The 26,641-nt window shown below is 38.2% G+C and overlaps 1 protein-coding gene across 1 annotated transcript in view; it reads right to left on the reverse strand.

Annotated features, from left to right (window-relative positions):
- Positions 1–26,641, reverse strand: part of MINDY4 (MINDY lysine 48 deubiquitinase 4) — a 77,296-nt gene that overhangs the window by 35,600 nt on the left and 15,055 nt on the right. The window contains exons 6-13 of the mRNA XM_058814849.1: positions 19,347–19,405; positions 18,902–19,011; positions 17,801–17,917; positions 13,939–14,027; positions 10,054–10,155; positions 8,167–8,230; positions 6,740–6,805; positions 6,385–6,452 (exon numbers count right to left, since the gene is read on the reverse strand). Coding sequence (XP_058670832.1) covers positions 6,385–6,452; positions 6,740–6,805; positions 8,167–8,230; positions 10,054–10,155; positions 13,939–14,027; positions 17,801–17,917; positions 18,902–19,011; positions 19,347–19,405 — 675 coding nt within the window. The remainder of the gene's footprint in view (positions 1–6,384; positions 6,453–6,739; positions 6,806–8,166; positions 8,231–10,053; positions 10,156–13,938; positions 14,028–17,800; positions 17,918–18,901; positions 19,012–19,346; positions 19,406–26,641) is intronic.

Consider the following 26,641-nt stretch of genomic DNA (forward strand, 5'->3'; position numbering starts at 1 on the left):
TTTTACTGATTCTCACAGCAACACCTCAGAGCAAACAGGGGGAAGACACCCCCAGTGGCCAATCCTGACTGGAGAGTGACACATGACTGCTACCAGTAACTGATAAAGTATCCCCAGGTCACAAAAGTGATGCAAACAGAGGAATTTTGATTTGTGAGCAGCACAATGAGCCTGTGTTTCAGATCAGGCTCTCTGCATTGTCTCCATTGCCTGAAAATGGCAATACCTTGGTTTCCCACCTGAGGAATTTTCTTGTTCCACGTGTTCTTTGCTCTCCTGGGTTCTGGCAATGATGATTATATGTAGTAAGGTATTGTGGAAGAGGTTTTATGTCACAGACATCTTTTAAGAAAAATCTTTTTTTTTAAGATTTTTTCCTCTTGAGAAGATGAGAAGCTTCAAGAACAAAATGTAAACATTGGTTTGCTGCTGTGGAATGCAACAAGTAGATTTTTGATTGGCCCAGGTTGGTTGCTTCTAATTAATGGCCAATCACAGTGAGCTGGCTGAGACAGAGAGTCCTGGCCACAAACCCTTGTAATCATTCTTTCCTATTCTATTCTTAGCTAGCATTCTGACAAAATCCTTTCTTCTATTCTTTTAGCATACTTTTAATATAATATATATAATAAAATAATAAATCAAACCTTCTGAAAAATGGAGTCAGATCTTCATCTCTTCCCTCATCCAAGAACCCCTGTGAACATTGTCACAGTTTTAGAGTGACTTCAGTGAGCCAGAGACAAGCTGGATAAGAGGATCCATGTAAACCTCTGAAAGAATTTTCTACCAAGGTTGCTGACACAGAAACCAAGAAAGAAAGAAGGATAAATAAGGGAAACCTGCAACTGCCTGTTCCAATGAGCACTTTGTCTTTCATGACCAAAGAATAAAGTATAAACTTATGAGTTTGGTAAGAATGTATAAAAAGCATGCATGCTAGAATAAAACCAGTCGGAAGCCTTCTGAAAATGGAGGGTGTTGCTTTGTATTGTCTTAACAATAAAAACGAGTTATTGCAGTGATTAGGAAATGTGACAGTGTTCACAGGGGTTCTTGGATGAGGGAAGAGATGAGGATCTGACTCCATGTTTCAAAAAGCTTAATTTATTATTTTGTGATATATATTACATTAAAACTATACTAAAAGAATAGAAGAAAAAGTTTCATCAAAAAGCTAGCTAAGAATAAAATAAGAAAAAATTATAACAAAGGTTTGTGGCTCCGGCTCTCTGTCCGAGCCAGCTGACTGTGATTGGCCATTAATTAGAAACAACCACATGAGACCAATCACAGATGCACCTGTTGCATTCCACAGCAGCAGATAATCAATGTTTACATTTTGTTCCTGAGGCCTCTCAGCTTCTCAGGATGGAAAAATCCTAAAGAAAAAATTTTTCATGAAAGTTGTCTGCAACAAGGAAAAATCACAGAACAGGGTTGGCGAGGAGCTGGAATTTAAGGAAAGCTGAGGATCCAGTGGGTGCATTCAAAGGAGCCACATCCCACTGCAGGAATGGCTTTGCATGAGGGAGCACAGCAAGGAAGGGACCAGGGGTTGGGGAGGATGAGGCAGCAGCCAGCAGGAAAAGCTGGGTGGAAATTCAGTATTGCTGGAACCTGGATGCTGAGAATTTTAAATTTCTGTGCTTAGAGACACAGACCCACAAGAGAACAGTGCATTGACCTGAGGCTGTGGACGAGGCTTCAAAATTTGATTAACAGCACTAGGATTACAGGTGTGTAGTTGGTTAGAAGCGTGTGATATCACAGGGTGGAAAACTTAGACTTTGGGGTTTTAGAATATAGAAATAAATATGAAGCAAGATAGAAGTTTTAAGGCAGAGGCAAATTGTTCTTCTTTACCTTCTTCTTCTTTCTTCTTCATAGGTTTCAGCAATGTTTTGTAATTGGACAGAAAAGTCCACATTGCAGGCTTTGAGGTATCAGTTATTGAGTTAAAAAAGAAAATAATGTAAGTGTCATTTCTTAATTAGATAGTTAAGTCTTAAAAGACCTTATAACAAGAGATAGCCATTTTGTGCTCAAAAACCCACACAGTCACACTGTGGGGATCACCTGAGTTGTCACTAAAACCACTCCTGAATATTCATATTTACACAGAAAGTAAACAAATCATAGAATCCTGGAATGGTTTGGGCTGGGAGGGACCTTAAAGCCCATCCGGTGCCAGCCCTGCCATGGCAGGGACACCTTCCACTGTCCCAGGGTGTTCCAGCCTGGCCTTGGACACTTCCAGGGATGGGGAATCCACAAATTTCCTGCACTCAGGGGTGAAGCTCAGTGGGGGTTTGCAGCCCAAATTTTGAGCTCATTCTCTCTGCCATGCAAGGAAAATATCCTGTAGCTCTCATCAACGTGAAGATGCCAGCACACATCTTGCACACTCAGAAAGATTAATCCCTTGAGCTGCTATAATATGGCTTTTTTTGAACATTTTTTTGCTGTTTTTAAAAAAAAAAAAAAAATTAAAATATTAAAAAACAGGTAACAATTGTTAGGAACCAGAATTCCTTCCTGTACCAGAAGCAACAACGCGTTCTCAGCAACTTCCTCAGGAATTCTCACTCCTCTCTGGCCATTTGTTATCAGCTCAGGCAGTGATGATCATTAGTGCCTGGAGCATGAAAAACTCATTACCCAAAATCTACAAAGCAGCACAAACTCCTGCATTTCCTGGCATGCGTCCCCCCTGAAATAAAAATGCTTCAGATTTGCCAGGGATCTTAGAAGAACTGCCCAGCAGACCTGGCTGAGCGCTGGAATTTCCATTTGCAGGGGAAGATCTGTAACAATGCAAAAATTATGGAGCTGGACCAAAAAAACAGCAAAAGCAGCAGGAAACAACACAAAAATGGGGGGACATGGGGATAACATCAAGGCCAGGGGGTTTAGGGATGCTGGAGCTTGCACCTTCCATTAATTGCTCTCAATTTACTTCAATCTCTTGGCCTCCTCATCTCCCAGCACTGAAAGTTGTTTATGCTGTGGAAAAAAATTAGAATTATGCTTGTTTTAACATCAAAGCCTGAGTGCTACCCTGAGAGCACCCAGGATTTTGGATTTTGAGGAATAATATATTCATCCTTGCCATCAGTGCCTGAATTTTTACTATTTCCAAGTTATTCCTCTTTGTTGGTGAAGAAAAAAGATTTTTTTTTTATCTGTTTATATTAAAAGGAAACTTTGTTTTTGTTGTTTCTGTCTTCCACTTTATTCCAGTACTAATGTGACTTTACTGGCCTGGGGAGACAGGACTACATGCAAGATAAAATATGGAAGATCATATATTTTTATGAAGCCATTAATGTGCTTTTATTCTGTTCTGAACTCTCAACACGATTTATCTCTTGTCTATCACAGAAAACTGAACTGATGTGTTCAGATAATTAAATTTCTAGTGGTAGTACCAGAATTTCTCTCCTTTTTTTTAATAACAGCCTATTTAAAGCCCATCACTAGGTGAGTACAGTTGTAAGAGTGTTTTTGTCATGTATAATGCTCTGCATTATTAACATTTAATCTCCCATTTTTCACTGACCTGTCACTAAAAAGCAGATTTCCTTTCATGACTTAATATTTACAGTGAAAAATTTCTTTATGAGTTGGTTATTTATTTTATCACTTTATAGGAGAGATAACCAAGCACTTCAGGAGATTATTGATGTCCTTCTAAGACAGATATTGAAAATAAGTCAAATTAATCATGGGTTTTTTTCTCTTTTTTTTGAGTTTAAAGGCCTAAATGCAAATATTTACATAGAAAGTAAATAAATCATTGAATCCTGGAATGGTTTGGGCTGGGAGGGACCTTAAAGCCCATCCAGTGCCAGCCCTGCCATGGCAGGGACACCTTCCACTGTCCCAGGATGCTCCAACCTGGCCTTGGACACTTCCAGGGATGGGGAATCCACAACCTCTCTGGGTAATAAAGACCATTAAGATATATAATTACACTCAAATTAGGAAAAATCTAACTGCTGTCAACTCCTCAACTAAAATAAAATAATCTTTTTTTCTTTTCAGTGCAATGTGCACACAAAAATCCAGACAACTGAAACTTCCATGGAGTTTTCTGCAGTAAAAATCTGCTGATTTTTCTGTAAAAAAAAAAGACAAAAACAAACAAACAAAAAAATCTCAAAAACTAGGGCAGAAGAATCCCAGGGAGATCTATTACTGGCTGAAAATTCCATTATCCTAAAGCAACTCTTGTTTGTCTTCAGCTCTTCATCCAGAACTATGCCAGTTATGTAAATAATTGCTTACCATGCTGGTAACACTCTCTGAATGGTACATATTTCTTGAGGATATCAGCACTGAGTTATTTGTCTTGATATTTTTTAATATCCTGAGAGGAGCAAGGTGACACAGGCAGCTAAATCTATTGCTGAAGATTACATCAATAAAATTCAGTTTGCATTTTAAAAAAAATTGTGCAAAGGTCTAAACTGCAAAGGTCCAGAACCACTTTCCATTGTATTTAAAACCAGAAAAATTCTCATTTATTGTAAAAAAAAAAAAGGTACCAATGCAGTGTCTTACACAGTACAAGCTAGAGGAGAAACAGCACTTTAAAATGAAGTTTTGTGAAAAAATCATGGCAATTCCTCAAAATAGAACTGCACTTCATGAACTGCTCTGACATTCTGGATCAGATCTGTAAAAATATTTAGATGGCTTAAAATGCAAACAGGCACCAAAAGGAATTGTCATGTTCACTTTAGACACAGCTCCCCCAAATAAAAACACAGTTGATTGATTGGCCTTGTCATAATCCATCTGGTAGGAACTGGGAGGTGATGAGGGAGAATATATCCTTGCTCAAATGATTAAAGAATATTTATCACTTCACAGCAAGCAAAGCAGTGCAGGCAGCAGCAATTATGAACCTACAGATCATTACTTGCACAAGTGACTTTACTCATCTGAACCTCTCTGTTGTAACCAGCTCACAAAAATGAGAATAAATGGCATGTGCCCCGAAATTATCAAATAATTTGTGTTAGAGTACAAAAGTGGAGTCGAGCCAAGGGCTGTAGTGTTACTATAAGCAAAAGAAAGGAAGAAATTACAATAAAACCAAAAAAACTCAATCTGCAAACCCTTGCTGGGATCCCAGCAGGTGAGCAACTGATAGTGGATCTCAAATTTGGATTAAGTTGCTGTTTTTTTGTCGAGACAATGCAGAGCTGTAAGAAATAAAAACTTCCATAAATCAGCCTCCTCTAAGAAATAAAACTTCCATAAACCAGCCTCGTGCTGCTTTCAAGTGCAGCTGGCAATTGTTTATGGCAAACTGGCAGGGAGCAGCTTCCCCCTGCTCCTGGGGCTTTTCACAGCAGTGAAAATTTGACTTTATATTCTGACCCACTGACACTCACAGCACCACAGAAACACCTTCAGTCTGTGTAAAAGCTCAGTTAAATGCCACTGTATATAAAAATTAAATGCCACTGTGCCTGGGCAAGCCTCGGGGAGTTTTTAAAGAGGTTATGGTGACTTCCCATGAGTTAGAGTCACGATATTCACGACAGCAATAAACGGATTTGTCATGCATTCCTTACAGCTACCTAAAAATGAGCTGCCTCACTCATTTTATTCTGGATTTTCCTTTTCATTATCACTGACAGAGAGACTGGGAAGTCATGACAGGTTATTCCCCCCTACCTAAGATACCTGAAGTATGTAAAATAAATAACCTTTTAAACAAGTCTTGCTTGAACTGTCAAGATAAAGAGAACAAAAAACAACCTCAGACATGACACCTAATGTTCAGATGGAGCAGATGTGGTGGAGTGACCACTACAATAGATATATATAGAGATATATATAATTATATATTCTATCTATCTATCTATCTATCTATCTATCTATCTATCTATCTATGTGTGTATATATATATATATATATATGTATATGTATATGTATATATATCTAACATATATATTATATATAATTATATATATAATTATAATTATATTATATATAATTATATATAATATATATTATAATACATTATATTATACTATATTATATTATATATACAATATATTATATATTATGTTATATTATATAATTATATATAATTATATATTTAATTATACATACAATTATACATATTAACATGTTATATTACAATGAAATTATATATATGATATAATTATAATTATACGCACACAAGTGTGTGTATACAACAAGAAAAGCCAGGATTAGGTGGGTAAATCTGCACAACTCGCCCATATTTATCAGACCAGACACCAGGACAGATTAAAAAGGCCAGAGATTGAGGCACAACATGGATTTTTCTAATTTTCACAGCTAATTTTGCAGTTTATAAAACAAGGCTAGAGAGGCACTCACAGGTTGATGGATCTTGATAAGATGACAGACACAGTCAGGAGGATGCAGCCATAGGGACCAATTTCAAACTGAAAAAGAAAAGGTGTTATTTTGGTGTTATTCTCTTGTTTGCCTAGAATTTTGGTGCTTTTTTTTTTTTGTGTATAAATTTTTTTGCCCAATTCTCCAGAAATGCAAATGGCACTGAAGGAATTGCTGTGATTTATGCTAAAGCTGAATTTGTTGCTGTGTTTGTTAAAATGGAAAACATGTCCATAGAGTGGCAGAAACAGTGTTCAGAGTGTGAAACTAATAGACACAAAGGCTGGCAGCTGAACCATAATTTGATTAATTAGTATATAATTAAACACAATACCTGGTGAATATTCTGCTGTAGAAGTACAATCAGGTCCTCATATCTTGTGGCACTGTGAAGTATTAGCTGGGAAGAAATACAAGAAGGAAAAAAGATGACTTAAAAAGCAGCAACTCAATTTTATAACCTGAAAGCTGAAATGAAGTAGCCAAAACTTTCAAACTGCCTGGAAAGATCTGAACTAACACAAAGAAATAAAGATCTAATGAAATTTACCTCTTACTGTTGTCATTTGGCATAGAATTACACCTCAAAACCTGATATATTCTGAATTTTTCAATTTCAAATTTCAACATATATTGAAGTTTCTCCATTTCAATTGATGATTTTTAAGTTTCTTGAACAGACATTTTGATTCCATTGCAAGCATTGTCTATGCAATGAAAAACAACGCCTAGGACAGAGGAATTCTGCAGCTTTAGAAATCACAGGATGGGCAAGAGGCTCAGGGGTTTGTACTTATGTGGTGAGGCATTTACCACACTCAGAGAATATGAATATTCCTATTTAACATGAAATCCATGTTAAATTCCTATTTAACATGAAATCCCCATGCTCAGGGGTTTGTACCTATATGGTGAGGCATTTACCACACTCAGAGAATACATGAGTATTTGTATTTAAGATTAAATCCATGTTAAATTCCTATTTAACATAAAATCCCCATGCTCAGGGGTTTGCATCTCTATGGTGAGGCATTTACTACACTCAGAGAATATGAATATTCCTATTTAACATGAAATCAATGTTAAATTCCTATTTAACATGAAATCCCCATGCTCAGGGGTTTGTACCTATGTGGTGAGGCATTTACCACACTCAGACAATATATGAGTATTCCTATTTAACATGAAATCCAGCAGATCCAGGCCCTCACTTCAATATTCTTTGCCTGTTTTTCCATCTCCAGATTTTTTGAGACACCCATTCCCTCATTTAGGAAGCCAAAAACATTTCCTGCAACCACTAAAGCCTGGCTGAAGGCAGCACTGCTTGCAAAGCCATCACAGAGTCTCAGATGGAAATAAGGCATAACTGGAAAGTGTTCTGCCATTTGGAGCTTCTGGAGGGGGGAAAAAAGGCAAAGAATTCTCTGTAAGACAAGAAGAAAATAGAGCCTTTTCATGCTCATGGTCAATTGGAGAGGCCCACGTTGATTTTTACTGTGTGTCATTAAAAACAGGCAGAGTTTTTAGGTTTGGAAGGTAAATATTTAAAAAAAAAGGATTTCAGAGAGCCCAACTGCCCACAGCCACTGAAACAACTCAGAGCCAGGCAGGCTGTGGGATTTTAGCTCTTATTGGATTTTGGGTCATAACTAATCTGATTTTAAAATGTTAGGAGAGCAACAGAAATCAGATTCATTGAACAGAAATAGGGAAAGCAAGAAAGAGGATGTGGAGCATGGGAGTCACACAGAGCCTTACAGTTTCCAGGATTCCATCTGCCTTGTATTTCCCTGTGGGAGTGAACTGCTGCCTTCCTGATGGCCTGAAGGGGATATTCAGACAAAACTCATGTTAAAAGGAAGAAAATGGCAGTCAATAGAAATCAACATGTTGTATGAGCTGAACAATGTGCCAAAGATTCACATTATTATTTTTAATGACGTTTTAAAAAAAGATTTCTTGTAAATAAGTTTATATCACAAACCAAACTTCTATCAGTGAAACAAACACTATATCTGTGCTGTGCTCTCTCAGTGTAATATGAGTTACAAGTTTCTCCATACAGAAACAGGATAAATATAAGTTTAAGATGTTGATATTAAAAATATTTTCAGAGCAATGACATTCAAACAAGCAGAAGAACATATGTAAAATATCACAGAGGAAGCAGGTTTAAGATGTAAAATATGTGAAATATCATTTGAAATGTCTTTGAATTTGCTGCTTCTATTTCAGGTTTATGAAGGATTTCTGTGTCCCAAAGCCTCTCTGTTATTTTGCAGCTATTTTATGTCACATTCACATTTTCTGAAAAAATCCCTTTGCCCAGGATTTTTCTCCTGGGAAGCTGAAAAGCCTCAGAGAAAAGGAAAACAATTCTTATCTCATTTGCTTCTCCTGTGTTTTGCTGATGTGGAATGTGTTTGGAGATTGTTTACCCACAGGTGATTGTTCCATTGGATTCTGCTGTGAGTTGTTTTCACTCTTTGGCCAATCAGGGCCAAGCTGTGTCATGACTCTGGAGAGGGTCAAAAGTTTTCATTATTATCTTTTTAGCCTTCTGTAAATATCTTTTCTATATTATTTAGTATAGTTTAGTATAGTATACTTTAATATAATATATTATTATAAAATAATAAATTAGCCTTCTGAGAATAATGGAGCCAGATTCATCATTCCTTCCTGCCACAGAGGTCCCAGCAAATACAATAATTTTAGTTGATCTAATAAAGAAAATTAATTATGGCCACAAAACCTGACTCACTTAAAAATGTCCTTTAGGTTCCAGAGCAGCCAAAGCTAGGGATCTAAAAGTTGGATGTTTTGTGTACAAGCAGCCTCATTGCATTGCATAAATCAAGCAAAAGTAGCTTAATTCCTGCTATAATGGAATATCCTGCAATACAGGAGCAGAATGCTGCATCTGGAAAAATAACTCTTAATAAGAAGATTTCAGAGGATCCCTACAATCAATTAAATCTAATCCATAAATTTAATAAAGATCCAGGATCTTTCACAGCAACTTCAAAGTGTTTTGTCTATTTTGCTGTCCCAGCTACTGGGGCAGCAGAAATTACACTTTGCATTGCTCCTTAGGCTTCTTTAGGTGGCATAAATGCAGCTCACAAAGCATTTCTGTGGTATTTTCGGGATCCCCAGGATGAAGGAGGAATTGACAATCTAGCTCCAAGTTCTCAGAAGGCTAATTTATTATTTTATGATATTATATTATATTATATTATATAAAAGAATGCTATACTAAACTGTACTAAAGAATACAGAAAGGATACAGACAGAAGGTTACCAAGAATGATAATAAAATCTCGTGACTGCTTTGAGTCCTGACACAGGTGGACAGTGATTGGTCATTAAGTTAAAACAATTCACATGAAACCAATCAAACAACCACCTGCTGGATGAACAATCTCCAACCACATTCTAAAGCAGCAAAACACAGGAGAAGCAAATGAGATAATGTTTTCATTTTTCTCTGAGCCTTCTCAGCTTCCCAGGAGAAGAAATTCTGGCGAAGGGATTTTTCAGAAAATAAGACAGTGACACATTTCTAGTGTAAATTATGTAGATTTAGGACAGATGGAGGTGCAAGGGCAGTGAACACTGACTAAAAGTGGTTTTTCTACTCACAGTGCCACCAGGGCTTTCTCGTGGCCCCCCGCACGCCACAGAATGTCAGCGAGAGCCAGGGAGAGGCACTTGGTCCTGTGAGCTTCTGAGGGCTGGAGACAACTGCAGGCCAGGAAATAAAGGAGAGAGAAAGCAGCAAAATATGAGGGAAAACAGATTCAGGGCAGGTTTGACCTTAAAAGAACAAAAGCATCTTTAGAGAGAGTTTTATAACGATTAATAACAAGGCTCCGGTCAGACAATCATTATTTAGGTACTTCAGTTCTTCTACAGCTGAGAAGGAGACAACCTGGATGGCCAAAAATGCTGTGAGTTGGAGAGGCAGCTGGTATTGTCACTGAGGAGATATTCCAGGGGTAAAGGTGGAGCTGAACCCCACTTTTCTCTGGGAATGAGGGACCATGAGAGCACCCACGGCACACGCTGTGCTGAGACTGCTCAGCACCTGCACGGGGAGAGGACACTGATGTCACCATGGGCTTTTTGGAACCATTTTCTGAGGAGAAACCTCATTTCAGGCATTTAAGAAGGTGCTTTGGACATTGAAGATCATCAGACCCAGTGAAGGGAGCTGTAAGGAGAAAAAATTCTCTTTGGATTGCTGCAGAACAAACTGGGCACACTGGGTGGGTTTCTTCTCAAGTCAGAAGGAAAACAGGCATTCATGGACATTTAAGAACATTAATCCCCCAAAGTCCAGTGTTAACAGCTCTGTGCTGCTTTTTGGGGGATCTCTATGAGTTTATATTGCTCCTAATGAGGGTTATGAATAATTGTAAACTTGCCATGTCTCTGTGTTGTGTGACACTGCTCCTGTCACACAGGTGAATTTAAGTGATGAAATTCAGAGTCTTCACTTCCAGGAGATCATTACTTAAGGTGGTGTCTGATTTATAAGGAATGATTAAAATAAAACTGGTTTTGTCATTAAAAGCAATGGATGAAAATCAGGAGAAGAGTAAATAAGGTATGATCAACAACAGGAACTGGTTAAGCACAGATCTGTTATCACACCCTGACCTTCTAAAAGTAAGAGTTCCTCTTCCACAGAACACGTTTTTAATTGCTTGGACAAAAAAGCAGATAAATGCTTCAAGGAACAAAAATATATTGGCAAATAATGGACAAGAGAAGCTATTTCATCTTTAAATCTGTAATAAAGCTTTCAATATTCTCCAACAGGATTGTTTTATGTTTTAAACATGATTTTTAGTTTCTGAAGCCATTCATGCTTAATTTCTTTCTGAATTTTTTACTTCTTAACCCTTTTAAACAAATCTACACCATTATGTTTTTAACCACTACTAAACTTTCTCCAAAGTACAATCTGCAATAAATGCTGCTTACATTTTTTTAAAATAAGGTGTGCCCCAAAATCAGGACCTAAAGCATTTTAGGATCAGGAGACTGAAAGTCCCAAAGTGGCAGATTTGAGAATAAACCCAATATCCATGAGACTGAAGAAGTGGCCAAAAATCCCATGCCCTTGGGAAGAACATAACTGGAGTTTTCTCTAGTGGCTCCAAGAATGGCAGGCTTTGAAATTCAGATTTTATCAGTTTTAGAGTGTTACCAGCATGGGAGATGAGGACAAAACCTGTTCCCACTGTTTTGAGTAAAAGATCTAATAATTCAAAAGACTAAACAAGAAACACCAAACATCAAAAAAAATTAAACAAACTTTCAAGTTCAATGTCTGCCTTGAAAATAATGTTAATTTAGAGAATGTTTCCCTCTCTGAAGGATGTGAGATATGGGAAATAATTGGTGAGAGTTTTCAAGTGCAAAAAAATAATTATAATCACAACTTTCTCTTATCTCTGCCTGTGTTCTAATACAGACACCCAGAAATTCATGGGAATCACAAGTAATTTCTGTGTCTGAGAGAAGCAGCAGAGGAAGAAGGAGACATGATAACTATTTTTTGGATGTTGAAGAAGCCTGAAATCAAACACTTCCTGTGAAGTGGTTGATAATTTGAAAATCCAGGTTAGAGTTAGAAAGGAATATTTATCCTCTCATTTGAAGCTCTGAGGCTTCCCTTTCCTTCCCTTTCCTTCTGTTTGCTGAAAGTTTCTGCCCATAGCAAAAACAACGTAAGAAAAGTATGTTTATCTCATGAATAAAACCCAAAAAATTTTAAAACCATGTGGATAATAAGAGGGGGAAAGCAGGAGAGGCAAATTCTGCCAAATAAACAGAATTTGTTGGAGAAGGCACGAGTTGGGACACTCAGTTTAAAGAACTCGGCCTCCATCCACTCATTTGGGTGCCACATAATTTTATTTCATGTATGATCTCTGAACCATGCTGCAAGAGGGGAATTATCATCTCTGTTTTCACTAAGGATGACCTGACACACAAAGGGACCAAGGAGCAGCTGATCAAAGGATGTCCTCAGAGCTGAAAGAAATTCTTGCTTTTCACAGCCAGAAATAATTCTTCTGTGGAGATTCCTGGTCATAAAACCTAAGTATGCGCTGAGTTTCCTGCAAGAAAGTTTCTGAGGTTTTTCTTTTTTGTAGACAGGAACCTTGAAAAATCTGAATTAGAATCTTGAAGTTTTTCAGGATAATTTTTGTCTATTCCCATCCTGGATGCTGAAAACAAATAATGACGCTCTACAGGGACCTGTTTCTTTCAAAAATTGACAAAAAACAGCCTAAATAATGAATTTACATTAAGGGTAAACCAGACAGCACTAAGGAATATCAACACAGACCACAGCATTTTCCTACACAGTTCCAAGCAGAAAAATGGGTATTTAAGGCCAAAATTTAATACAAGAGGAACATTTTTATATTGCAAGGTAATGAAGGATCTCAGCATGAAAGCTTCTCTTCAGACTAAATCCAACTCAGACTAATGGAGGTCACAAATAAAAGAAGGTGGTGGCAGCATAAACCAGTAAAATAATTTTCCCTCTTAAACATTTTGTTCCTTTAAGGCACAGGGAGGCTTTGTGGAATTTGTCTTTTGTAAAGGACTGAAAGTCTTATTGAAAACAGGAGGCAAATACATGAAAACTGGTAACAAAGTAATTTTTGAGGCATTATTTCCCAGAATTTAATTCAGTAACTCATTTCCCTTTAGCAACATGACAAGCACATCATTATTATAGCAGTCCAAGCAATTTCCCTGTCAGCAGCAACACCTAACAAAATTCCTTTAAAGCAAGTAGAAAATACACAGAATAAAAATTCAAATTCCATTAAGGAGTTTAAACAGGAATAATCAAAAGCAGTTACAAGAAAAAAAAATCATTATGACTTTAATTTTTCAACCCTGTTGAAGTTCTTAGTGTCGAACACTGGATGAACTTCATGGTCTTTCAAACCTTGATTACTTTTTTGTTTGAAATCCAATTTCCATGAGGACCTCGAGGCTAAATAATTTTCATTGGCCTCAATTCAACCTGTTTGGTTTTTGTAGAGGTTCTTGGGTTAATCACAAGCAATTACACAAATAAGACACCAACTTGTACATTCCTACAGTTCCACTGGAAGCAAACACAACTAAATCAGATGCTGCTTTCTTTCTCTCTCTCTCTCCCTGAAACAAAAATAAGTTCAGTAAGTTCAAACTCAAAAGGCTCCTGGGTGGCTGCAGCAGAGAAATAAAATTAATAATAAAAATTATTATTAAATATATGTATAAAAGTATTATTATATTATGTATTATATATTAATTTATATTATATATTATATATCATTATACATAATATATTATATATATACATTTTATATACATATATGTGTGTGTGTGTATATATATATGTATGTATGCATGTATATGTGTGTGTATATATATACACATATATATAATATATGTAATTTTTGTTTTTTTACTTCTGCAAGCAAAATTCCTGAAGTTTCAGTGCCTTACCGGGTGTCTTTGTTCCTGTTGGTGTCTGCAAAAATCAGCTGCTGCAGGACACAGGCTTGGACAGCAGCCAGAACCCCACATGGGCCACCCTGGGGGAAAATGGGACATTCCATGAGCAAAAAACTGCTGGATGCTGGGGAAAAAACCCCTGGGAGCTCCCACCCAGCCCAAAGCCATCCTTTCATCCCTCTCTCTCCAGCCAGGGCTTTACAGTGCTCTCTGTGGCTCTGGGGTCTTGTGCAAGACAAGGAAAATCAGAGTTTTGAAGTGTTTTTGCGGTTCCTGACTATTTTTCATGAAAAGACCAAGACATCGATAATGGCAAAAGAAATGTGGGGTTTTATTGAAATCTGGGATATATGAAATAAAAACCTCCTGATCCCCACTGAGCTGCAGTTTGATTTTCAGAGAGGAATCAAATCTAAGTGTTTTCCAAGGATTTAAAACAAGCCTTGTTCTTGTACCACCCCTCAGCAACCTCGAGTTCCCACCTGCATCACTACACAACATTTCAGGTTTCAGTAAAGCCCTCTGCACCTCAGATCCTCCCTCTCTCCCTCTCACTGGGGAAGAGAAAGAAAACCAAGAAAGTTCGAATCTTTTAAATTATCAGTTTCAGAGGAAATAAATCACAATACCAAGAAATGCCGTATTAACTTTAAATTTTATGGATTTATAGCTGGTTTTGGGCTACATGCAGGACACAAGGCTGACATCACAGACACCACAATGCCACCCATCAAACTCCTCTCAAACTCTGCAGAAGAAAGAGAGAAAGGGGGAAGAAGGGAAAGGGCAGCCAGCCCTGCTGTTTTCACACAGCAATCTGATTAAAAGATCAGTTTAATTCTCTGATTGTCCTGAGTGCAGCACCCAGAGAAGGGGACCTGCATGTAAATGCAGTATGGAAATTAGAACAGTTTAAATATTGACACCTTCTCATATCTCATTTGTATGATACATACTCTGCCTCTCTAAGTTTATTTAAATAACTGATGAATGAATAATCTGAAATATATCAAGGAAAACAGCAAGGTTTGTGTCAGTCTATCAGGGAGAGCCTCCCGGTCAAAAAAGAAATTATTCATTCTAAATATCTTCTTACAGCACCACAAAAGCTTAACATAAGAAAGAACTGAACAGTTGTTCAGCTGAATTGAATTTTGAAAGTGAAAAGGAAATATATTAACATGCTGAAACAGGCACAATCTAAGCAAAACACCATTCCTGCACCGAATTCATGGTGGGGAATTTAATGGCCAGTGAGTGGCTGGAAGTGATGAGATATCCTTTCTGCAGGCTGGAAACACCAAAGTAACATTTACTGTGGGCCAGTGACCACTACTGCCACGGCTCCTTTTGGAGCATAAATGAAGATTTAATATCTTCTTTTTTCTGCTAGGCTTTGTGAGATAAAGCAGCTTTCTTCTGAAATCACCAGCCTAATGAAATGTTTAACTAGATGAGGTAAGTTAATTAAACATCTTAGTGACATGTTTATTACCCATTGTCCTTGCCTGAAAGCCTCTCTTCCTCTCATTTCTGTAAAATGGTTTATTGTGTTTGTGTTCCCCCCAGATGAAGGAAGGAATGATGAATCTGACTCCATCTTATCAGAAGGCTAATTTATTATTTCATAATAATATATTATATTAAAGAATACTATACTATACTAAAGAATATAGAAAGGATACTTACAGAAGGCTAAAAAGATAATAATGAAAACTCCTGACTCTTTCCAGAGTCCTGACACAGCTTGGCCCTGATTGGCCAAAGAGTGAAAACAACTCACAGCAGAATCCAATGGAACAATCACCTGTGGGTAAACAATCTCCAAACTCATTCCACATGTGAGCACAACACAGGAGAAGCAAATGAGATAAGAATTGTTTTCCTTTTCTCTGAGGCTTCTCAGCTTCCCAGGAGAAAAATCCTGAGTGAAGGAATTTTTTCAGAAAATGTGAATGCCACAATGGCCTAATTCTCTCAGGCCAGATAAAGATTCTCTGCATCAGCACAGAGGCTTTAATGAGTGTTTTGGAAAGAGGAGCCTGCAAGTATTTACTGAATCCCTCAGATCCCTGCTCCTGAGGGGAGAGACCTTGTGTGCACATCTCAGGAGCAGATGCACAGCCCCAGGGCTGGCACAAAGGCTTCACAAAGCTGGGGAGGATCCATTCCTCCAAGGGATCTGGTGGATTTTTTTGGAAGAGGTTTTGCAGCAGCTTCTGTGAGCCAGAGAGAAGTTGGATGGGAGGATCCATGTTCACCACTGAAAGAGTTTCCTGCCAGGGTCACTGACATGGAAACCAGGAAAGAGACAAGGATAAATAAGAGAACCCTGCAATGAGCACTTGGTTTGTCTCTTCTGACCAACGAGTAAAGTGTTAACTTATGAGTTTTTTGAGAATGTATAAGGAGCACACATGCAATAATAAAAAGGGTTTGAAGCCTTCTGAAAATGAAGGGTTGTTTTGTATTGTCTCCATCTCAACCATGACCATCTCATCTAGGACAGATTTGGGGGCAGCTCCACGACCCTGTGGCACAAGGGTGGTCCCTGGGCTAAGCCTAATGAGGAACACAGAGCTGAGAGGGGTGAAGCACTGTCTGGGAGCCTGGTGCTCAGGCAGGGCTGAAAGGGAGAGCTCAGAGGAGTCACTGGATCAGAGAGCACCAAAAATCTCTCTGGTTTGCTGTAGTGGTTTTGGTTCACCAATTTGAGATTTCCTGGCCAATGCACCAATGAGTGTGGTGGGTTCAGTGCTGGCCAAGCACTCACTTTAATGTGCTTATATCCTGCTGTGAGGTAACATTAGGAGAAAGGCAAAGCAGGCTCAAAACTTTAAAAGAGTATAAAGAAAAATTTATGAACAGTAACTAAGCGTAATAAGAATCAAAACAAAACTTTAGGACACTTCTCCTCTACCTACAACTTCTTCTTTCTTACTGACAGTGTAAAGAGACAAAACTTAAATTTTTCAGTCAGTTTACCACTCCAGAATAGTCTTTCTTTAGTTCACTTAGGGAGAGGAGTCTTTCTTGTTAATGCTCTGTGATGCAAAACAAGCACAACTGGGCACGTGCTGGCCAGGCTGGCCCAAATCATGGCTGGGTGGTTTTACCAGCTGTGGTCACCATGGGGACCAGCTGGACATTCCAGATGTGTCCCTATGCTGGACATTCCAGATGTGTCCCTGTGCTGGACATTCCAGATGTGTCCCCCTGCTGGACATTCCAGATGTGTCCACCTGCTGGACATTCCAGATGTGTCCCCCTGCTGGATATTGCTGCCAGGGAATTGATGAAAACCTCCTTGCAGGGATCTTGTGGCTGCAGGAGAGGGGAGCCCACCCAGCAGTGCCAGTGTCCCAGGGTGCCTGCAAGGTGTTTGTCCCTTTTATTTCAGGAATGAGCCTCATCACCTGACCCCAGTATCATCAGGAAGCAAAAATCTCCATGTGATTTTCCAGGTAACTCTTGCTACATCTCATTTTGAGTCAGATCAAGCTGCATCTTTAATTTGTTTGGCCCCACATATCATTTTTCTCTTACACTCCACCCTTGATTTATGCTCTTTTACCACCACTAGCTTTCAGCTGCAGTGGCTCCTCCTCCCTGTGAATAATTCCCCATTACACACACAAACATTTGCACACTTTTTGCAGCTTTTTCACATTTTCTTCCACCCATCTCAAGTCTCCCATCATGACTTGACAAGGTGACAGCATCCACTGGTAACCAGAGTTTAAAGAAAGAGAAAAGCCTTGAGAAAACTAATTTTTTTCACTGCTGAAACACACAGCCTTTGTCAAGTCAGTGTAAAAATCAAAGATCAGTGTTAGGAAGGAATTTACAGTACCTTTTTCTGCACAATGCCGTATTTTAGCTGTGGGATATTGCTAAATGTAAAACTCTGGATTTTCCATTCTTCACTGAAGCAACAAAGACTGGAGCCAAACAGAAGATTTTTTAATTCCTATAAAAGAAAGAAAAAAAATTTCTCATTTTAAAAACAAGCCCAAAACACTGTAATTTGTAGAAAAGAAAGGAGGAGTGTGGAAGGGTAATGATTAACTGTTCAACCATCCTCTCCTGTTTTATCCATACTGTAAATAGCAACGCCCCAACGAAAAGGAGCAATATTTTCCTTTTCCTGCCATATTCCTTCCACTCATAACGCTGGGAGCTGCTCAGCACTGGAAAATATTTATGTGTAATGTCTGGGGCACAGTTTCCCATGAAAGCATCCCAGTACATTGCCTGAAATTCAACAGCTGGAAGAGCAACCAGTGGTGACATGAGAGAGAAAAGGACCCTGTACAAGATAAATGTCAATTAAATGGTTGATTTCTGTATTTCAGGTGGCACAAATCCAGAGCTTGGCCCTGAACAACTGCAGACCAGGGCCAGCAATAGCCACAATGAATAAGTTGCATTCATGCTAAAGCAGAGCTCAGGAAATAAAAATTACTCAGGGCTGGTAGAGTTACTCGTTACTCCAAGCTCATTGATCTAGAAATTAAATTAGAAGTCACCCTCGTTTTTTGGTCTGGGTTTTTTTCTCCTCTGTCTGAATGGGAAGGAAAAGTATTTAATAATTTCATCTCTGCTCAAAATAGGGGAGATAAGAAAGGCAGAATCAGTGAGAGGGGAATAATAAACCACTGTCAGTGAAAGGACTGGAGAATAACCACATGAATAACTGACATGGGGCATTAAAGAAATAATACAAGCTTAATTAATTAAAGCTACTATCTGTGCTTCAAGTGGGCTGATCGCATGAGGGTATTTTTCTGAATTTAGGCATCCCTAAATTACTCTGTCACCTGGACAAGGAATAGACTCAGGATTACAGCCCATGTTGAAAAGTGCAACTCAGAGCAACCCACTGCAACTTCAGCTAAGGAAACTCAAACAACAACCTCACAAATCTTTTTATATTTACCATAATTACTCTTACTTTTGCAAGAGAAATATCAATTGCCTTTGATACTATTTGAAGCATACAGAGTGTTGAAAGATCTGGGGACTTATTGACTTCTCCAGTTGTCTCTTCATCCTCAACATCAACTGAAAGGAAAAAGAAAAACAAGTGTTGGATGAAAGGAATTGTTTTCCCCAGCACACTCAGTGCTAGGGGCTCATCAACATGAAAATCAACTTTTATTGTCTTTAAAAGAAAAATAGTTTTAGCCAGAATAGGCAGATAAAAAAATCACGAGCCAGCCATTGTCTGATTATTTCTTAATCATTTCTTTGTCTATTTAGAAGTTTATAGCAAATTAAATTGCTCTAAATCAATTAAGAGTTACAAAAGAAGCCACTCCTATGTATTTATTTGGCCACAGCTGCTCTGAACAATACAAAAGATGGCAAAAGCCAAACTGAAACTTGACATAACTTACCCAATTCCAGGGCTTCTTTCATCTGGTCTTCTTTACAGCCAGTGGATGTTGGAGACCTCCTACATGAAAATTAATCAAGAAATTAATGACAAAATGTTCATTTTAAATGAGAAAAGGTGTTTGAATAAACAATAAGAAATAGGGTGCATTGTCACAGAAGGAGATATATAACTTATACATGTGTGTGTGCATATATATATATATATAAAATATATAAATATATCTATCTTTATTATATACATATATAAATACAAATATATCCATCTTTATATATATATAAAACACATCCATCTTTTATTTTCTGTAAAAATAAATATATGGTCTAAGAAATAAAAGGTCTTAGAGAAAAGCCTTTTTCAGTGGAAGAAAGCTGCACTCCAGGAGTTTATCAGGAAAAGCAGCCAGCACAGAGCAATACCCTGTGTTTGATTTGGGATTTCAGTCCTGTTCCAGCATCAATCTCATTTCATCGGTGTGATATGACAGATCAGATCATAAAATGAAATTTAAATCCCTGACAGGGATCAGGGTAGGATTCAAATTAGTCTTTAAACTACTAGAGATATCCAAATAATAAAAGTGGGAATAGGTCTTAAGCTGGCTCCTTTACAAGGGTATATTTTTAATCCGTTAAGAGGGATCAGTTGTTCAACTCCTCTTGTGATTTATTGTATATTACACAATTAATAGCTTAAAATTCTTATGAATAACTGCTAAAAGGACTAAGTATTTAAACTTGGCTGTGAAGTCAGAGCTGAAATAAAACATTTGATTTTTGGAAATGAAATGGGTTTTATTCTTCCTGTTGAAATCACACCAAAACCAATTCAGAATCAAGGAAAACTTTTGAATAACCATTTCTAAAAATGGCAAAAATTGACCCTTTTTTTCCTTTTTTTTTCCCCCAAAAAAGCAATACTGTATCACTGGCTTTTGCTTTGGAAAAAAAGGAATTGCACTGACAATCCTTTCAAAAATAGAATGGAATAGTTTCCTCAGCAACATTCTTTGTAGGCACGATATTACAGCAACAACTGCTGTCATGTCACATACTTTCCATGAGCTTAATTTCCTTTACAGAGAATGAAATAATAAAACCAGAATACAGACATATCACACTCAGGATTTGCCCAGTTTAAAGGCATTTTGGCAGCTTTCTCACAGATAGTATTTGATACTATAAGAACAAAAACACTTCTCTTTTTTAGCTATAAATAAGTTAAAGGACGGAGGCAATGAAACGTGGGTGGCCCTGATTCAGGCCGGACAGAATGGAAATGAATCACCCACATTCTAAGAATTTCAGGTAAAAATAAATGGGAGGCCCAGCAGGTCAATAAAAATACGAGGACTGAGAGCAAATTTGTGTAGTGGCAAAAGCAGCCCTGAGCTCCCACTGAGCATTACTGTATTTTTATGTGATACAGAATTGAATAGAGTTGATTGTGGTTTATTTTACACCACAGCCAGATCTCCCCTTGGTGTTTCCTGACATGAATTTCAGCTGAGATTCCCTTCCCATAACTGCTTGCTACTACTTTCCTCTCTCCTGCTCAAGGAAAGGGTCTTAATGACAATAAATTCAGCAATGAAATACTTTTCAGCCAAGTCATGTCACTCAGGCATAACCAAAAGCCAGATTTTTGTTTTGCCCGAGATTGCAAACTATTCTGTCTTATTTTCTAGTGCTTCTTCCCAGTCAATCAATTTCTATCTAATTTTGCAAGAGTTTTTTAGCACCTTCCAAGGCCAGGTTGGACAGCGCTTGCAGCAAGCTGGTCTAGGGGGAAGAGGATGGTCTTTAAGGTAGGAAGATCTTTAAGGTCCTTTCCAACAAAACCATTCTGTGATTCTGTGATTCTGTGATTCTCTGATTTTGTGATTCTGTGATTCTGCGATTCTCTGATTCTGAGATTCTGTGATTCAGTGATTTTGCGATTATGTGATTCTGTGATTCTCTGATTCTCTAATTTTGTGATTCTGTGATTCTGTGATTTTGTGATTCTGTGATTCTCTGATTCTGTGATTCTGTGATTTTGTGATTCTCTGATTCTGTGATTTTGTGATTTTGTTATTCTGTGATTCTGTGATTTTGCAATTCTGTGATTCTGTAATTCTGTGATTCTGTGATTTTGCAATTCTGTGATTCTGTAATTCTGTGATTCTGCGATTCTGTGATTTTGTTATTCTGTGATTTTGAGATTCTGTGATTCTGTGATTTTGTGATTCTCTGATTCTGTGATTTTGTGATTCTGTGATTTTGTGATTCTGTGATTCTCTAGTTCTGTGATTCTCTAATTCTCCAATTTTGTGGTTCTGTGATTCTGCGATTCTGTGATTTTGTGATTCTGTGATTCTGCGATTCTGACAATGCAGCACTACAGTTTCCATTTATAAATGAAAATCCAGCCCCCCATGGTACAATTCACATGTAGCTCTCCTGGCACCAGTTTTTGTAGTGTTAATTCTCTCTGGAAAGTCTAAAAGATGTTGGTTCTACACCCATTCCAGGAAGAACCAAGCCTGGGATGCAAAGTGCTCGGAATTCTCAAGGCTGAGCATTCCCATCAAGCTGAGGAAAGCACTGACATCCAAGATTAATGCTGGGTGTTTTCTGCTTAAGTAGGGTATTTTTGCAGGTGGAGGTTCCCCTCCTTGAGGGGAACTTGTGTTTCTCAAAACAGCCAGGACATTTATTGCAATTTCCATTTCAGCACAGGGCTGCTGTTCCAGGAAAATTTATTGTAGGTGTAAAACCAATTGGTTGGAACACTTAGGGAAGGGGGAAGTCATCCATCATGGCAGGAAAATGGGACAGGAAGAAAATATGTTTCATTCTAAACATACTATACAGAACTTTCTCTAAATATTTGAACATTCCTCTCTGGCCTCCAAGCATTGTAGGAAAATGGATTTACAGAGAAGACTGAACTCACAGAGAGGGAGCTCCTTGGCACAGTAATGGATGTGCATTCCACCATTTCCTATTTACACCAACACTCACAAGAGGTTAAATAAACAAAGAGGCCTAAAAACTAAACACTGGTGTCTTTAAGGTGGTGGTAAAACCCATTTTCATTGCCAGATTACAACAGCCTTTCTACTGGACATAGAATAGGCAGACATATCTGATATTCTTGGAACAGTGAGTAAAATCTGCAGAGCAGATAATTAAAAAATAACTTCTATTGTTGTTTGCAAAAGGGTAAAAAAGGCCATTCTGTGTGGTGCAGCTTGTCACTGCTTTGGGACACAATTATAAAATCAGAATTATTAAAAGAAATTGTAAAGATGCAAAGGACGTGATCACAATCAATGCCAGGCAATGTTCTTCTACAGGAAAAAGGTCCTGTCATGAGAATTTAATATAAATTCTATCATGTTGGCAAGGCTGATTGACAAAGGTAACAGAGGCTCATGCACCTATTTTCCTCTAATTTCCTTTTCAGTGAAGACCTGCATCTGATTTGATTTGAACATTTGCAATATGAAAAATTGACTGATAAATAGATGGCAGATAGATTTGTGAACACTGACAGATACAAAACAGGTAAATGGGAAACTTGGCATTGAAAGGGTAATTTCTAATAGAAGTGGCCACACTGATAGAAATAGATTCCCTCACACATGAATCTGCATTTGTCCTGCTGAATTTTACTAGATGTGGCAATGTGAAATCTTTGTTCAGAAAGTTTGTATATAAAAAATAATTACTATAAACACAGGTTGAGTTACAAGGTGGTTTGAAGTGCCTGAGAAGTTGAGCTCCCCTGAACACAAAGCTCATCCATAGGCTATGAATAAATATTTATCTCCAGCTACAAAATCAGAATTATAATAAAAATGGAGCTGCTTTGTTCCTACTGTTCTCCACCAGAGATTCTGGAGTGTGAAATTCCCACTGGAATTTCCAAGGAGCTCAGTGTGAACTCACCATTATGTTCAGCAGCTCTAAACTGCTGTCAGCAAAATTAACAAGAATCAGTAATTTTTTTTTAAAAAAGGAGATAAAATTCCCCTAAATAGAAATGCACAGCACCCACAAGACACTACATAAAGCACAGAAAATGCTTCCCAGGTTTTGGCACTCAACCAATTCACATCACTGGAGATGGATCCAAACCTCTGCTCTGTTCACCATCCATAAAGTGCCCACCCTGTCTGCTTTGGGCCTTCAACTCTTAGGCCATTTAATTTTTAATGATGCGGAATATTTGTGGTCCTCCATTTCCTGTCAGAAACCTCAGATTTTTAACAGTCCAAACCATTGTAACATTATAAATTACCTTCCTGAAAACTAATACCAACTGTTAAACTGGGAGCTTACACAGAGGATGGGGTATTCTCTTATCTTATTATAAAATAAGGTGAATTCAAAAAACAGGTTACTGGTGAGCCCACAGAGATTTTACCTCCTGGTAAAGTAATCTTAGGGGTAAAAAGGGGTAAAAAAACTTCCTTGTGCTACCTGCACACAAATGATTTTTTTTAAGGAGCAAATAATTCCACAGAGTCATGGAATAATTTGAATTGGAACACACCTCCATGATCCTCTAATGCAAATTCTCAACTGACTGACTGCATTTCAGGCAATAGGCTGGACTTCTCCAGATTTACCTCCTTTCCAAAAATAAAGAAATGATACAGCAGCCATTTGTCATTTCCAGTAATTGCAAAGTGCCTCTTCCTATGGAGTGCTGGAAAAATACTAAAAGGGCAAATGGCAGCCCCACAGATGTTACACCGTGGGTTTTGCTGCCATAAATCCATTGGCACCACACAAAAGTCACAATAGTTTATAAATTTATTTTAGGCCCTTTTTTCCGGTCCAAGCATTATGTTATAAAAGGCATTACACAACTCCGGGCACTTGAAGGTTTTCACTCCTGATTTGGCAACCACAACCTCTCTTTTCATCCACGGGTGAGTTAAATCCATATTCCCCATGGATGAGCCAGTTCTGTGTGACAGACATTCCTGTGCTGCCAGTTGGATGAGTCAAATCCAGGCTGACCCCTGGAGCAAGGGATCAGAGCCCCTCCAGGAGGGTTTGGTTCCTCTCTCCAGGAAGGTGTGGCTGCACTGTTCTCACCATATTTCCTGCCTCCAAATCCGCCCCAAAGCACTGCAGATGATGCAAAGTGGGGCTGAAGGACAATGCAGAGACCCCAGATAAAGGTGGAAGGAAATGTGCCACACTAATTTACTCCTAGGCTGTTCTCACCGTGTTTTCTACCTGCAAACCCACCCCAGAGCACTGGAGATGATGCAAAGTGGGGCTGAAGACCCCAGACAAAGGTGGAAGGAAATGTGACACCCTAATTTACTCCTGTGTGGCATTCACATTCTCTGAAAAAATTCCTTCGCCCAGGATTTTTCTCCTGGGAAGCTGGAAAGCCTCATAGAAAAGGAGAACAATTCCTATCCCATTTGCTTCTCCTGTGTTTTGCTCATGTGGAATGTGTTTGGAGATTGTTTACCCACAGGTGATTGTTTCACTGGATTCTGCTGTGAGTTGTTTTCACTCATTGGTCAATCAGGGCCAAGCTGTGTCAGGACTCTGGAAAGAGTCACAAGTTTTCATTATTATCTTTTTAGCATTCTGTAAGTATCCTTCCTGTATTCTTTAGTACAGTTATTATAGTTTAGTATAGTTTAGTATAGTATTCTTTAATATAATATAGTATCATAAAGTAATAAATTGGCCTTCTGAGAACATGGAGTCAGATTCATCATTCCTGCCATCGTTGAAGCATTCCCAGCAAATACAATACTCCTGGGCTGCTCCAGCACTGTTCTCACCATGTTTCCTCCCTCTAAAATCACTCCAAGCACTGGAGATGATGCAAAGTGTGGCTGAAGGACAACACAGAGAGCCCAGACAAAGGTGGAAGGAAATGCACCTACGTAATTTACTCCTGGGCTGCTCCAGCCAGACTCTGACTCAACTCCAATTTCTAGAAACGCCACCCCAGCCTATTGCATCCTCTTCCTCTGATAGTGGGAAAAACTGAATTGATTCCTCAGGCATTGCTCACACATACACTGAGAATCCTGGAATAACCTGGGGCTTTCTGGCTGGTTTTAAATGAGATCACATCCAAAATGACCTGGCTGTGGGAGCTCATCCTCCTTCCACAGAACTGGTTATCCAGGTGGTGAAGACTTTTAGGAACTGCTCAACAACTCCCAGGATCAAAATTTCATTAGTCACCAAATTGCCAGGTATTACTTTAGACAGTGCCAGCCCATCCCACACACCGATTTTGTGAGTAACACTGAAATATTGCAGCCCACCAGGCAAATAGAAAATATTCCTAGAAAACCTACTTTTGCACCAAAATGCACAGTAGGAAAGACTGAAGGCAAGCAAATATGCTGGGTAAATAATATACATTATATAAACAATATACATAACTCTTCTGGAACTATTTTTCCTTTCAGTTGGAAATTCAATTTTATTTTTTAAAAATAGCATTAAAGCTGGAATGTTAATTAGTATTCTTTATGAAATGAGACATTCACATATTAACCTTCAACAGGCATTGAATTTTTCTGTTTCACTGAGTCAAGAAATTATCAGTGCAGTGCAGAAACCTCCTGGGTTGCTTTTGCTCTGCTTTTTTGCTTACACTGACTGAGGGAACACCAAATCCTGCTCAGGACTTGCTCAGAAACTCATGGCCAATGTTCTCTGCCAATCTCCTAATGCAGATCAGCCCAGATTGTGGCTGGGGATGATGCAGGATAAAAAAGATAGGAGAGGATATTTACAGTTTTAGGCACTCAACCATCCATAATTGACAGGTATTGGCTCAGTCCTCACATGGAAAATAAGCTTTTTTATTCCTGTTAATAACAAAGAGCATGAATATCAATCCTCTAAAAATAATATTTTGAAAGCATTATGGTCCTTATAATATTTATACAATAATATTTTGAAAGTGTCAGATATCTAAAAGAATAAAAAACCAAAACAGCTAAACAACCCTGAATATATTTTTAAAGGATTTAAGGAATTTGTTTAAAGATCTGTAATTTTTTTCCTCTAGGGATTTTGTATTTCTATAAATAAGTTTTCAGGGTCTTTTTTTGTGGAATATATGAAAGAGAAAAAGCAGAATTCTCACTAACACAATGGGTTCACCTGTACTGTGATTTTATAATGCTGAGGACCAGGCCAGGAGCAGAAGTTCTTGCCATTATCTGAGAGTCACAGAGTGACAATGCCAAAGACACCCCTAAATACGTGGGGGAGATATAAAACAAATCAGTAAAACCTAAGAAAAAAACAA

This window comes from Ammospiza caudacuta, chromosome 1, assembly GCF_027887145.1.
Source record: "Ammospiza caudacuta isolate bAmmCau1 chromosome 1, bAmmCau1.pri, whole genome shotgun sequence".
NCBI lineage: Eukaryota > Metazoa > Chordata > Aves > Passeriformes > Passerellidae > Ammospiza > Ammospiza caudacuta.